General features: G+C 35.9%; 1 protein-coding gene across 1 annotated transcript in view; it reads left to right on the top strand.

The window, feature by feature from the left end:
- The first annotated feature begins 289 nt into the window (after positions 1–289).
- The window catches only part of LOC125496516 (uncharacterized), a 36,813-nt gene continuing 21,682 nt past the window's right edge, over positions 290–15,420 (top strand). The window contains exon 1 of the mRNA XM_048641997.1: positions 290–475. Within this exon, the coding sequence (XP_048497954.1) occupies positions 290–475 (186 nt within the window). The remainder of the gene's footprint in view (positions 476–15,420) is intronic.

Here is a 15,420-nt window from a genome sequence, read left to right on the forward strand (position 1 = left end):
ATAAATGATTAACAAGCTATCTCAAGAGGATTAAGTCCTATTGGTGATCCGTAACCTGCCGGCCAAGTACGGGGATCATATTAAATTCTAACCCATAGAGTCTTTCACAAAGCTCTATAAGGTAGGCTTGCTGATTGAGGAAGAGGTACAAGCCAACAAGAATAAGAGTTCCAACAATAATAACTCTTTCAAGAAGAGTAATAACAACCCTTCTAGCTCTAACATCAATGCCCAACTTACTGAAAAGAGAGGTTATCAAGGGTCTAAAAGGACATTCACTCCATTGGGAATGACCATCGAAGAATCCTTCACTAGGCTTCATGCAAAAGGAGCACTTCAACCTCTTATACCTATTCCAAACCCTGCTCTTGAGAAAAGATCCAGTAAATGGAATCCTAATGCCTACTGCAAGTATAATCAAGGAAATGGGCCTATGGTTGAAGACGGTAGATTGCCAATTCCGCCTGCAGCAAAAGTCAGCAACAACGGCAACCCCTTGGGCAGTGCCTAAATAATACTGGGGCTTAGTCATTTAGCGTTAGTTTTCTAAGTTGAGTCAGAGAGTCCCTCCCCTAGCTTCTTCATTTTCTTTTCCGTCGAGTCTATGTGCTTTAGGACGACTTCCATCATTTTATTTATGCTTCTAATTCAATGAATAAACTTATATCACCTAATGAAATTGACTAATCATAATAAAAAAAAGAGATCTAAATTTTTTTTTAAAAAAAAAGAGGACATACTTTTGATCATCAGGAGTTATTCTCGTCTTCCCTCCATCATCCTTAAACCATCATCTCCAATGAAAGCTCCACAAATAACCTTGAAACCTTCCAATATCATAAACCAATAACTTGTGTGCAAGGCTTACTATATCAAAATAAATCAATGCCAGGCAAAAACAAGAAAAAAAGTGAAAAAAATCCAAAGTGCAAAAAAAAAAAAGATCAAAAGCAAAACGCACAAAAGTGCAAAAAGAAAAAGCCTAAGGCAAAAAGAAATAAAATTCAAGCTAGGGGGCTTTCACACAAGTTCTACCCCTTATTCAAGTCCTTCAACGCCATCAAACCTTAACTACATAATCCAAATCCATGATCCTCCAGTAGCCCAACCAATTAATCCTTCATCTCAAGCCTTAAACCTCTCAACCTTTCATCAACCCTGACTCCTTTTTCAAGGTCTGTCCAAGCCCGCTAGGCTGAAAACCCAAAAGACCAGCCTAGTCAAAAGTTAGGGCACAAAAAACATATATATAATAAAAAAGAAAGCAGATGGGGAAGTATGAATGGTCTGATTGTACAAGAATACGTAGTAATCCTTATGTCAAGGTCCGACTGGTACAATAAAATAAATTAGTCATGGTTTAATGAATTGATTTTCTAGAATTTAGGAGCATAGTCTCTTTATAGATCCCAACATAGACTCGAGTCTAAACCTAGCCTCGTTAAAGCCTTTTCCCACCTACATTCATTTGTGTAACAAATTTAAACCTTTTTATTTTTCAATCAAAACTTTCCTTTTCTCCGAGGATTTTCCGACAATTCCATGGTTTCTAGCGATATTTGACTTTGCCTAAATCATCTGCCCAAAGGAAGAATCTCCGAATACAACTTTCAACGTTAAAGACAGATCAACTACATTACAAATTTACAATATCAGATCAAGTATATTACGTGACAAGCTCACCCAAAGTGGGGGCTTCCTTATGTGGTGGTGCCTCCAAGTCAAACTCTCGAAAATTTGTAATCTACAGACCCCAATTATTTACTAGAAATGATTTTCAAAAATCATTCTATCTAATTCTGATCATTTTATCATTCTACACATCTTCTAGCCTTGCAAAATCCTGACCTTGCATTGCAGCCTTGCAGAAGTCTGACCTTGCATTGCATATATTCTACTCTTGCATAACCCTGACCTTGCATGACGTGTCATCCCTTAGATTTGCATAACCTTAATCCTTGCATAGCGTCTCATGCATTCTTAGAGAGTCTAAGTTTGCATTATTGCATCATTATGTGCTTTGTCTGAGTTGTTTGCACCTATCTACTAACATCTTCTTCTGTAAGTAATCAGATTGCTTGTAGTTATTGTCCTGCATTTTAACTTTGTTTTACAGAGACATGTGTTTATATAGTTTTCTCCTTTGTACTATATTTACATGTAATGCTTCTGCTCACATAAAATAACTCAACCTTTACATCGTATCTGAGCAAGCTTTCCCCAAACTCTAAATTGAATTTTTTGCCCCTCCCATTCACCATGCCGTCCACCACTATCCCCAATGCTGTCGAACCCGACCACCCTCTCACAAAAGACACAAGTGCTTGCCTTGAGGACAATTTCTCTCTTAACTGCCCAAGAATATGAACAAAACAAGTGCATCCAAACACTCGCAAATGCCTATAGGATGGTGCTGCCCCAGTAAGAAGTTCGTGAGGTGCCGCTGTAGCTTCTTTCCTCTCTCTTCTCCCCAAAAACCAGTTCCAAATTGCAGAGTGTTTAGAATCGTTCTATGTCCCGACACCATATACTTTGACTTTCGATATCCTGAACCTCAGTCAAAGTGGGTGCTTCTATAGACACAAAATCGTGACTCCCTATTTAAGGATCCGATGAAGAAACATATCGTGGTCTTAATTATTCCGACCCCAGGGAAGAGCAATCTAAAAAGCCATTCAAAACCATTTAAAAAAGTGTTAAAGTCCTATTTTAACGCCCACTCAATTATTCATGATAATTAATTGTATTTTGAGCTCAATCCTTTGAAAAGCCTAATTGATTATTGTATTCACACATATTTTCATAATCAGATTTTATCCCATAAAATCAGATTTCCGAAGTTAAAAGATAACAGAAAATCTTTAAAACACATTAAAAAAAACGGTCAAAATGTGTCAAAAATAAGGCGGTGCGCTGACCGCACCAACGTGTGCTGAGTGCAGGCGATTGTACTGAGCGCACAGACCAGCACCGAGCGTAGACACGTAGACTGCGACATAATCTTATCGCAAGCACCCAAAACTACCATGTAGACTTATATGTCATATAAAGTCCTGCGTTAAGCGCATCTCTCTACATGAGACGCGACTTTTCTTTCTTATCTTTTTCAAAATGCGTAACACGTGTACCCTTCTATAAGGCATGCCGCATCATGTGTGTGACACATCATCCCGCATCATATGCGTGACACGTCATGTCCTAAGCTTAAATGAGCATCCGTTGAAAATATACGGCCCCCACAATCAAATGAGCGCAAGGCCTGTTCACTCACTAGTGGAAAAAATCTTATATGTTACTTGGTAACAAATTCAGTTTTTGTAAATCCACATCCGAAAATCAACATAAAAAATGGGAGGGAAAGCTGGGAGAACAATCTGATGCGGCCCTTTTATGGACCTGATCAGATTTCAGGAAATGATGCGGGTTTTTTTTTAATCTGATTCGGTTCAGAGGACCACATTAGATTTTTGTTATTTTTTCGCTCAAAATAACCCGCGTTTCTAACCTTTGGCCCAATACGCTGAATTCCTTCGGCCCAACACGCACGCTTTTGTCCCAGCACGCTGAAATGTAACCAACCAATTCGACCTAGTTGGATGCTTTGTTGATATAAGGCTCCTAACCCTAACTCCCCTCCTCACTCTTCTCTCCTCCTAACCCTAACACTCTCCTCTCTCTCATCAGATACACTCAGACACGCCATCACTCTCACGCCACCACTCTAACCCCTCATCAACCTAACTCTAACACTCTTCCCTCTCATCACGCTAAAATCCTTAATCGAATCCTAAACAATTGAATCCAGAAGCGCCTCAATTACAATTCTTCCCTCTCTCATATGTCGAACGCTTCAATCAAATCCACAATCGAAGCCACACCATTAAAGAAACGAAGCGCCATTAAAGAAAATCAAAGAACGAAGCGCCATTAAAGAAAATAGAAGGAAGAAGCGCCATTAAAGAAAATCAAAGAAGCACGAAATGAATTTAGACCTTACACTGGTGATTTTTCGTTTAATTTCTGTAGTTTTTTCATTAATATCTCTAGTTTTTTGGTTTAATTTCTTCTTTTTTTTTCATTTATATTCTTGTTTTTTTAGTATTTTCGTTCAATTTATTTTCGTTTAATTTCGTTTTATTCTGTTATTAGTTTTTTTTGTAATTTATTTTTGTTTTTATTATGTTATTAATTTTATTTGTAAGTTATTTTATTTTTTATTCTGTTAAAATTTTATTTTTAATTTATTTTTGTTTTTATTCTATTATTATTTTTATTTGTAACTTATTTTTGTTTTATTTGTATTTTCTATTAGATTTTTGTTTATTTTTTTGGTTTGTTTTTGTATTTATTTGATTTATTAATTAGGTTTCGGTTTTATTTGTAATTTTTTTAAATCAGTTTTATTTGTATTTTTTTTGGCAATCATATAAATATTGTAACATGTTTCATTAGTTTTATTTTTGTAACTTTTTTGTTGTTGTTGGTGTAACATGTTTATGTTATGTTTGGTCGGTTCTTGCCAAATACTTGTTGGCTTGCTGGGGCCTAGGATTGGGAACTTTATTTTTAAAAAAAATTAAGAGCTAACTGTTATGGTTGTTTCTAAAAAACAGTTTGTTTCACAAGTTACTGATCCGGTTTTCACAAAATACCGAATCAGTAAGTTGTGAAACTGATGCGGTAACCGGATCGATCAGTAAATATTTTAGATCTACTGCGAGCCCATCCGATGCGGACCAAAATCGTACCGATAAGCCCGATTTTGACCGCATGGGATGGGCTTTTTTCCACTAGTGACTTAGCAAATTGATAACAAGACCTTCTATTATTAAACTTGAAGTTGAAAATCTTGTATTCCTAGAATGGATCCAAGGAGACATTTGCGGACCAATACACCTATCATGTGGACCATTTAGATATTTTATGGTTTTGATTGACGCATCAACACATTACGCTCACGTTAGTCTCCTATCAACAACGAATGACGCTTTTACAAAACTGCTCACAAATTACGCGTTTAAGGGCTCATTTGCCATACTATCCTAAAAAAATCCAACTTGATAATGCCGGAAAATTCACATCCTGCACTTTTAATGACTGTTGTATGTCAATTGGGATAAATGTGGAGTATTCAATAGCCCATGTTCATACACAAAATGGCCTAACAGAAGCATTCATAAAGCGATTGCATTTAGTTGCGAGCCCCTTGCTCATGCAATCAAACTCCCATCTTCTACATGGGGACCTGCTATATTACATGTTGTGGCTTTACTACGACTAAGGTCGAGCGCCAAGCATGATCTATCCCCACTACAGTTAGTGGTTGACAAGGAACCAAGCTTTGCTCAATTTTTGGGCGTGCATTTTACGTTACAATAGCACCACCACGACATACTAAGTTAGGCCCACATAGAAGGTTGGGAATCTATGTTAGAATTGAATCACTGGCGACCTTTTCATTGCTCGGTTCGCCGATTGTCACTTTGAGGAGACAGTTTTCCCAACCTTATGGGAGATAAAGTAGGTCCATGCTGGAATGAAATATCTTGAAATGCCAAAAGAATATCATATCTTGGTCAAAGATCAAATATGTGTGAGCAAGAAGTGTAGAATATCATACATATGCAAAATATTGATAATCAATTGCCAGATGCATTAACTGATTTAAGGAGAGTGATAAAATCACATAAATCTGTTGCGAATTCTCCTGCAAGGGTTCGAATCCCAGGAGAAAAAACGAAAACTTTCAAATGAATCTGCAACACGCAAAAAACATGGAAGACCACTCGGAGCCAAAGATTTGAATACCGAGAAACTCTAGAAGAAAAGAAATAAGTAATGACAAAATTTACAATTTTTTCTAAACTGGAAGAACTTTCAAATGGTGAAACGTCATGAAGCCCCAAAGATAAACTCACAGAATCAGATGCTACATCTATGAGAGAGCGTGAAAACACAAGTGTCGACAATCATGAGATCTCAATAAATTTTGTCAATTCTAGAAAGCAATAGGACAAGTAAAAACTCCAATTGATGAAATATTTGCATGTTCAATTGCAACATAACTCATGACTGATTTTGAGGACACCAAACTAAGATCAGTGGGTGAATGTTGACGGAGGATTGATTGGCCTAAATAGAAAGAGGTCATCGGGTAGAATTAAAATTTCATACAAAACGAGAAGTGTTCGGCCTCATATACCGGACCCTAAAGGGAGTAAAATCCGTTTGGTACAAATGGGTGTTCGTACGAAAAAGAAATGAGAAAAATGAATCGGTGCTATACAAAGCCAGGCTTATAGCCTATGGTTTCTCCCATATACATGGAATTGACTATGAGAAAACGTACTAACTAGTGATAAATGACACGACACTGAGATTTCTTATAAGTCTATATGCATGAAAAGGACTACAAATGCGCCTCATGGATACCGTGGCAACATATCTTAATTGGTCACTTCACATTGATATCTACAAGAGAGTCCCAGAAGAACTTGACTACCTAAACCCTTGAGGTCAAAACCTCGGAATCTACATTCCATAAAATTGAAAAAATCGCTCTACGGCTTGAAACAAGGCAGATGTGGTATTATAGTCTCGGTGAATACCTCCTGAATCGAGCCTATAAGAATGATCAAATTTGTCCATGTGTCTTTATCAAACAAATCAAATTTGGTTTGTTATGATTGCGGTATAAGTTGACGACTTAAACATCGTCAGGACACCCAATGAAATCGAAGAAACTGCTAGATGCGTGATAAGGAATTTGAGATGAAACATCTCAATAAGACCAAATTATGTCTCGGTTTACAAATTGAACACCTAAATGATTAGATCCTATCTCACCAATCCAATTATGCCGAGAAAATGCAAAAAAGGTTCTACATGGACAAATCACATCCATTAAGTTCATTTATGGTTGTTCGTTGCTTAAAAATTGATATAGATCCTTTTCATCCTCGAGATGAAGGCGTCAATGTACTCGGTTCCGAAGTACCATACCTAAGTGTCATTGGAGCCTTATTGTATTTAGCCATCTGTTATTTTCCTAGGAACACTACAAGAGGGGGGTTGAATTGTAGGTGTAGAAATAAACGTAACTTTTTGCGGAAATTTAAACTTAAACGAATAAACAAGCTAGAGGAACACAAGGGATTTTTACGAGGAAAAACTTCTTGGGCCCAACAAGAAGAAACAACCTCGACCACTAGGGATTTTAAACTCAACTCTTTCACTAATTAGGCCAAACAACTTTGTTACAACCTAATTCTAACTCGAGCCACACCTTGAGTTCCTAAACTCAAGTTCCTGAGCCACTGTTCCCTTAACAGTAGTTCCTCTCAACTTCACTCGAAGTTTTCTCACTCATACAAGCTTACTCAAAGCCTCTTCTTACAGAACTTCACTCAAAGTTCCCTTACCCCAAAAACCAAAATACAATTGATCGAAATAAGCTTAGTGGAATTAGAGTAAGAAAGCAAAGAACAAATGGCTATTATGAGAGAATGAAGGCACTGACACTTAATTAGTTAAACTCACTTAATTACTTAGTCAGACACATTTGGAACTCATTTAGACTTCAATATTTATAGTGACAATCACAAGAACGTGGGAGTAAAACTCGATTTCATGTTAAGTCCATTAACCCATGATGTTCCTTCCCCTAAGGAACACGTTTCCATCATGTCCCATGATCCCATGATCTCATTATGAACGTGGATATATTTTAGCCCAACTCCTAAAGATTAGGAGTTTCTTGAGCTTTATCCGAAAATCAGTTTAAATACAAAACAGTTTTATTATTAAAAATGAATTTTAATCTTTAAGAAAATATTATCTTTTAAATAAACTTTACATAAAACGGATAATATATTTTCTTATCTTTTCCGAAAACAAAATCTTTTCTTAAAAAGATTTTCTATTTAAAAATTGATTTTCCTTAAGTTAAACTGATTTCCTAATTTTTAGGCATGACTTACTCAATTCAATATAGTACCGTTTTAACTTACAGCAGCCTAAGTCTAGTTCCTTTATAACCAAGTTCCTTTAACAGATTCGTTTAGTGCCACTTAGTTTGTTCCTTAGAAAGGAACAAACTCTCATTCTCAAATAAAACTGCCACTGTTCCTTACCATTCTTACTTTGTTCCTTTACAATGGAACTAGAAAATAAAACGCCTAGCTTTTATTCTTCTTGATCCAATGCTTGCTCCAGTATCAACTTAATAGAATTCTTTACTTAGCCTTTGAAATCCTCTCTTGACTTCTTCCTTGACTTCGTATTCTCCCAGTTCCTTTCATTGATACCTTAAAAATATAACTTAAATAACTCATTAGTTCACTACTTAGTTTGCATCTTTGTTTCTTTGTCATCATCAAAACTAGGGTTCAACAATTTCCCCCTTTTTGATGATGACAACAAAGGTACAAACTAAGGCAATAACAAATAATATAAGTGAATGAAAATGATAAAACAATAAAGAAGAAAATGAAAAATAAAACACAATTAAGTAAGTTACTTAATGTTTGAATTTTGATTTTTCATTTACCTTAACCTAATTTTTAATATTTTTAATTTTTCAGATTTTTGTGTACAGTTTGTTCCTTAAATCCTTTGCCCCTTTGTCATCCTAAAAAAGAATAGACTCTGCGTGTATTTATTCATTGATTTATCACTTTAAGACCATAAGCAAGCACCATTTTTGGTTAAGTTAGAATTGCAAAGGGAAACTTGCTCAAACATCAATCACATAATACTAGCCATTCCAAGGAAGAAATTATGCATAAACATTCATAAACACAGACATAATAGCAAAAGTTCTTGTTTATATATATAGCACTTGTTCCAAAACAAAGAAAGGAAAAGAAAAAGGATTAAACAAAAGTTATGTTCCTTGAAAAGGAAACAGGAACAACAACAAAAAAAACTAAGAAAGGGAAGGGGAAAGGTGTTCCTCTACAACCTCTTCTTCAACCACATCTTCCAGCTTCTTCATTACCTCTCCATAATGTACACCAACTTGTTCCTTCAACTCCTCCAAAGCTAGGGCCATAATATCCATCTTCTTTTGTTGCGCAATCACCGTATCACTAAGAATCTTCATAAGACTCATCATTTTGTCAGTTTTAGCATCCAAAGTCTAGTGAAGGTGATTATAAAAATTTAGCATGTGTTGAGCAGGAAGACAAACATCATTAACCCAGCTACAGTCATCCGGAGATTCTTGTTCCTTACCTTTGGATCCTGAGGCAGAAGGATGATTTTGTGGAGGAACTGGGGGAGGTTGAGTGGAAGGCTCATCAGTTCCGGGAGTGGAAACAGATGGAGAAGGGTTGTAAAGGGGATGAAGAAATGTTAGTGTTGGTGGAAGAGTTGTGGAGGTGGAAGCAAAAGGGTTAGGTCCTTTTAGTTCATCCTTAATCTGCTCAAAACTGGAAGGAACAGAAAAGGATGAAGGAGAAATGGAGGTCAGTTTTATGAAAGGAACAGAGAGTTTTGGGGATGTTGGTGGAGTGGGTTCCTTGAGAATGGAGGGTTCCTGTTCCTCTGCATCAGAAAGGACTAAAGGGGAGTCCTTGTTAGAAGGAACAGGAGGGGTAGGCTTTTTGGCAATGTGTTTGCGCCTCTTTGGTTTCGGTTCCTCCGGGTTAGGAACATGTTTCTCCAAGATAAGATCATCATCTTGTTCCTCTATGTCAACCTTAGGCATTGTTCTTTTGCTTGAGGAACTTAGGGCTATTATCCCTTGAATGAGTACTCCTTCTTGGACAGAAAGACCAAGTCCATTAAGAGTCTTCTCATTCAAGATGTTTCCTTGTTTGACTCCTAATGTAGGCCAACCAGTGAGTCTCACTTCAAAGTGATGAAGGAGAGAGGTTATCAATGCGCCATACCCAATAACACAATTATTTTCAATACATTGGGTAAGATGTTGGATAAAAAGAGAAGGGAAGTTGATTTGAATGTGATGGTCCAAACAAAACATATAACACATATCTAAGAGACCCACTTCATTCCTCTTTTCAGTGCGAGGAATGAGTGCTCTCCATACCAAGTTGAATAGGACTTTGTGAAGGGGAGAGAGTAGGTTATGGTTTATTTTATTTTGACCAGCAGTTCCTCCAAAATATTCCACAATTTTGTCCTGAGGAAAATTCGGAAAGAAACAGTTCCTTTCCGTTTAAATATAAATCATTCCTTTGCAAGGAACTTCCCAAACTTTGCCCAATGTGGCTTGATTAAACTTAATTTTCTTTCCTCTAACCTCAGTTGTGCAAGCCATTCATTTATTAAAATTTGCACAAATTCATCCATGCTAAAGGAACAAGTGCTTGTTAAAGGCGAATTCAAACAAGAATTCCATCCTTTAGAATGGAGTTAATTCATGAAATTTACTTATTGCCCATTCTAAATCTACACAAAACCCAATACATACCTAGATTCGCTTTTTCGACCCGTTTCTTGGAAGATGAAGAAACAGTTCCTTTGGAAGGAACAGGCGTATTTCTTCTTCTTCCCCCTGTAGTTGTTCCGGGGTTTCTTCTTCATCATCTTCCCCAATTAATTTTCTTCTCGCAAGCTCCTTCTGGAGATTCTAATTGTGTTTTCATGGGGGTTCTTAATTTGGTCGTTTCAAGGGTTTTGGTAGGGAAGAGAATTTTCCATTTTTGAGGAGTTGGATTTTTGATGTTGGAAAAGGAGAGTTTCGTGAGTTTTTGCCATATTGAGGAATTTGAGGTTTTTATGGAGTATAAGAGGTGTGATGAATTTTCGGCTATGGTGAAGATGAAAGGTTGGAGGAACACGGTTTCTATTAATGTGAATTAAGGAGGAGTTTTGCATGTAATAGTGTCTTTGACACGCGGGAAAAATAAAGCAAATAAAAAGAAAAAAACGAAAAGATGATAAATAAGAATCAAGATTTAATTAAATCTGATTCATTTTATTTTGGGATTTTTCGGATTTTTATGAGTTTTAATTTTTGGAAAAAAATAAATGCTAAGGAACTTGTGCTATAGGAACAACTAATGCTACATATCAATGTCCTTCATTATGCATGTTTCTTACCTTAGGAACAGTAAGGGGAGTATTATGTGACATTTGTGAGTTGTTTAATTCTTTGAATTCATGTTTATGTTTTGTAACATTCCAATTTGCAATGGTCTTAGGCAATTAAACACAATTATTTTTAGCACACAAAGTCACTCAAATTGATTCAACATGGGGGAATGACATAGGAACAATCACTTAATTTTTATTAACCCTAACTCAAGCCTTAATTTTTCATATCTATCTCTTTGCAAAGGCTTAGTTAGATATCAGCAATCTGATCTCAGTTTGACAAAACTCAAGTTTAATCAAACCTTTTTCAACATTTTCTCTTAAAAAGTGATGTCTGTATGTATATGTTTACTCTAGAATGATGCACTGGATCTTTAGAATACTATAGCACTGTATTTCACAATAAATAGGAACACAATCAAAGTTTATTCCATAGTCACTAATTGTTGTTTTATCCAAAGCATTTGAGAGCAACATGCAGCAGCGCTACATATTCTGCTTCAGCAGTGGATAAAGCAACTGTGTTTTGTTTCTTGGTACTCCAAGAAACTAAACTATGACAAGGAATTGTGCCATACCTGAGGTGCTTTTCCTATTTACAAGATCTCCAGCATAATCTGCATCTGCATATCCTTTTAGTCGAATGTATCACTTCTTGGATAGTAGAGTCCAAGATCATCTGTTCCTTTAAGATATCTAAGAATTCTCTTCACAGCAGTAGGTGAGACTCCTTTGGATTTGCTTGAAATCTAGCACACAAACCAACACTGAAAGCTATGTCTGGACGACTAGCAGTTAGATACAAAAGTGAACCAATCATTCCTCTATATTTTGTTTGATCAACACTTGTTCCTATGGAGTCTTCATCTAATCTAGTTGAAGTTCCCATAGGAGTGTGATTTATCTTTGAATTTTCGAGGCCATATTTCTTTAATAGTTCCTTTATGTATTTTTGTTGGTGAACAATTATTCCCTTTTCAGTTTGTTTGATTTGTAGTCCAAGAAAGAAATTTAACTCACCCATCATACTCATTTCAAATTCATTACTCATGAGACTTGAGAATTCTTTGCACAATGTTTCATTAGTAGCTCCGAATATGATGTCATCAACATATATTTGAACAAGCAAAATTCAGTTCCTTTAGATTTTAGGAACAAGGTTTTATCAACCTTTCCTCTTTTAAAATTGTTTTCTAAAAGGAACTTTGATAATCTCTCATACCATGATCTAGGTGCTTGTTTTAACCCATAAAGAGCTTTATCAAGCTTGTAGACATGATTTGGGAGATTATTATTTTCAAAGCGAGGGTTGTTCAACATATACATCTTCTTTAGATAGCCATTTAAAATGCACACTTAACATCCATTTGATATAGTTTAAATCCCATGTAAGCAGCAAATGCAATTAAAATTCTAATGGCTTCTAATCTAGCTACAGGAGCAAAGGTTTCTTCATAATCTATTCCTTCTTGTTGATTATAACCTTTTACTACAAGTCTAGCTTTGTTTCTTACAATGGTTCCATATTCATCTAGTTTGTTTCTAAACACCCATTTTAAGCCAATTACTTTTTGTTGTTTAGATGAGGGAACTAGATGCCATACCTTGTTTCTTTCAAACTCATTTAATTCAGCTTGCAGCAGTAATCCAATCAGAGTCAGTTAAGGCTTCTTCATGATTTCTTGGTTCCATCATTGATAGGAACGCATGAAATGCACAAAAGTTCCTTAACTGAGATCTAGTTTGCGTACCTTTGGATATGTCGCTGATTATGAGTTCCATGGATGTGACTTTTGTTGTCTCCAAGGTTTTGGTTGAAACTCTCTTATAGGAACATGTTGTTCCTCATGAGTTCCTTGAGTAGATGAGGAACTCTGATCTGTTGTTCCTCTGTTAGCCTCGGTGGACTCAGTTCCTTCATTTTGAGGAACAGGAACATCTTTCCTCCTTGAGGAACAGGATCATTGATATTATTTTCAAATTCCTCGTTCCTTTCCTCTTTCACTTCTTCTTCTTCTTGTGAATCTGCTTCTTCTACTTGGTTTACAACCCATCTCATAGTCATCAACCTGTATGCTTGGATTTATTTGTCAGATTCATCAAAGATTACATGAATGCTTTCTTCAACACACATAGTTCTCTTGTTATATACTCTATAAGCTTTACTATGTGAGGAGTATCCTAAAAATATTGCTTCATCACTCCTTGCATCAAATTTTCCAAGATTATCTTTTCCATTATTATGCACATAACATTTGCAGCCAAATGTTCTAAAATAGGTGATATTTGGTTTCTTTCCAAATAAAGTTCATAAGGATTTTATTAATGATAGGTCTCATCATGGCACGATTAATTATGTGACAAGCAGTATTAACAGCTTCAGCCCAAAAGTTCCTTGGAAGTTCACTAGCAATTAACATGGTTCTAGACATTTCCTCCAAAGTTCTATTTTTCCTTTCTACAACACCATTTTGTTGTGGTGTTCTAGGGGCAGAAAAATTATGATCTAGGCCATTATCTCTGCTTAAGTCATCAAATTTATAATTTCGAATTCTTTGCCATGATCTGATCTAATGTGCATTATTTTATAACCACTTAAGTTTTGAACTCTTTTAGCGAAGACAAGGAACTCATCATAAGTTTCATCTTTACTAGTAAGAAAGATAACCCAAGTATACCTAGAGTAGTCATCTACAATACAAGTACATACCTCTTTCCACTTCTGCTTTGAATTCTCATGGGTCCACATAAGTCCATATGAATTAATTCTAATGGTTTAGTGGTACTTACAATCGTTTTAGATTTGAAAGAGGATCTTACTTGCTTACCTCGTGCACATGCATCACAAACTTGATCAATATGAAATTTTATGGATGGTAATCCTAAAACAAGTCTTTTGATCTAAGTTTCTCAAGTAATGAAAAGCTAGCATGTCCTAGACGCTTGTGCCAAAGAAGTGAATCATCTTCAATAACACTAAGACAAGTTAAATTGATTTGAGGAACAAGGTCTAGATCCACAATGTATGTGTTCCCTTTCCTTGTTCCTTCCAAGATAACCTTCTTAGTTTTAATGTTGATGATCAAGCATTTTTCTTTATCAAATTTTACAGTATTTCCTTGTCACAGAATTGAGAAATGCTTAATAGTTATGTTTTAGACCTTCAACTAAAAATACATTTTCAATGGAGTGTAGTGGTGACTTACCACCTTACCCATGCAACTATGTTACCTTTCTTATTATCACCAAATGTTACACTTCCACCTTCATAGGTTGTGAGTGAGAGAAACTTAGTTTTGTCTCCTGTCATGTGCTTGGAACAACCACTATCGAGATACCATGTGTTGTTCCCCCTCACTCCAACCTGCAAAAATCAACTAGTGTTAGTTGTAGGAACCCCATCTTTCGTGGGTTCCTGTTCTTGACTAGGATTTGTTTTGACAACCCATTTTTCTTACTTATTGTCACATTTTTCCCAATCATCTCAGATTTTAGTTGACATTGATTTATGTAATGACCTACCTTCCACAATACATACAAAATTATCATTAGGTAGATCAACATATTTCTTTGTCTTGTTCCTTTTCTTGTAGTTTTCAAAACCAAGACCTCTTTTGGTCTGTGGTTTCTCAATCCACTTAGGAACTTTCATGATTTTGCCTCTGTTCCTTGCGACAACCAGTTCCTTTTTAAGATTACAGATCTGTTCCTTTAAAAATTTTTCTCTTTATTCAATTTTTCAATCTCAGATCTGTATCCTTTCAAAGGGTTGATCTTATATCAAAGGAACTCAGAACAGGGACAAACTCCTTCAAGTGTGAAATCTCTAAATTAATTAGATAATTTTCTTTTTCAAACTTTCATAAATTCTTTGATTTTTAAGTTTTTATCAAATAAATCAAAGAATCTTGTTTCAACATCTGTTCTCATTTTCTTAAGCCATTCTATGTGTTCCTTGCAGCCTTTAAGGCTTGTTCCGTTTGTTTACGTTTTTCACGTTCATCTCTACATTCAAGAATTGCATCATAAAGAAGATCATATATTTCAGCCTAGTTTTACATCTAAGTCTGACTCAAGACCATGTTGACTTACCTCAACATTTTTCTTCATCTTCTTTTTCGTCAGTGTTTGCCATGAGGCAAAGGTTTGCTGTTTCTTCAGTTGTTGTTCCTCTTCTTCTTCCGTCTCTGAATCTCCCCAAGCAGCTATCATAGCTTTGCGCACATTTGCCTTAGAGAAAGGTGCTTTGATTCTTTGTTCCTTTCAGCAAAGCGTTCCTTGTTCCTTTCTTTGGTTTTGTCATTTTCCCAAAGAGGACATTCCTTGATGAAGTGATCTGTACTACCACATTTATGACAA

The sequence above is a fragment of the Beta vulgaris genome, chromosome 4, assembly GCF_026745355.1.
Source record: "Beta vulgaris subsp. vulgaris cultivar EL10 chromosome 4, EL10.2, whole genome shotgun sequence".
Lineage (NCBI taxonomy): Eukaryota > Viridiplantae > Streptophyta > Magnoliopsida > Caryophyllales > Amaranthaceae > Beta > Beta vulgaris.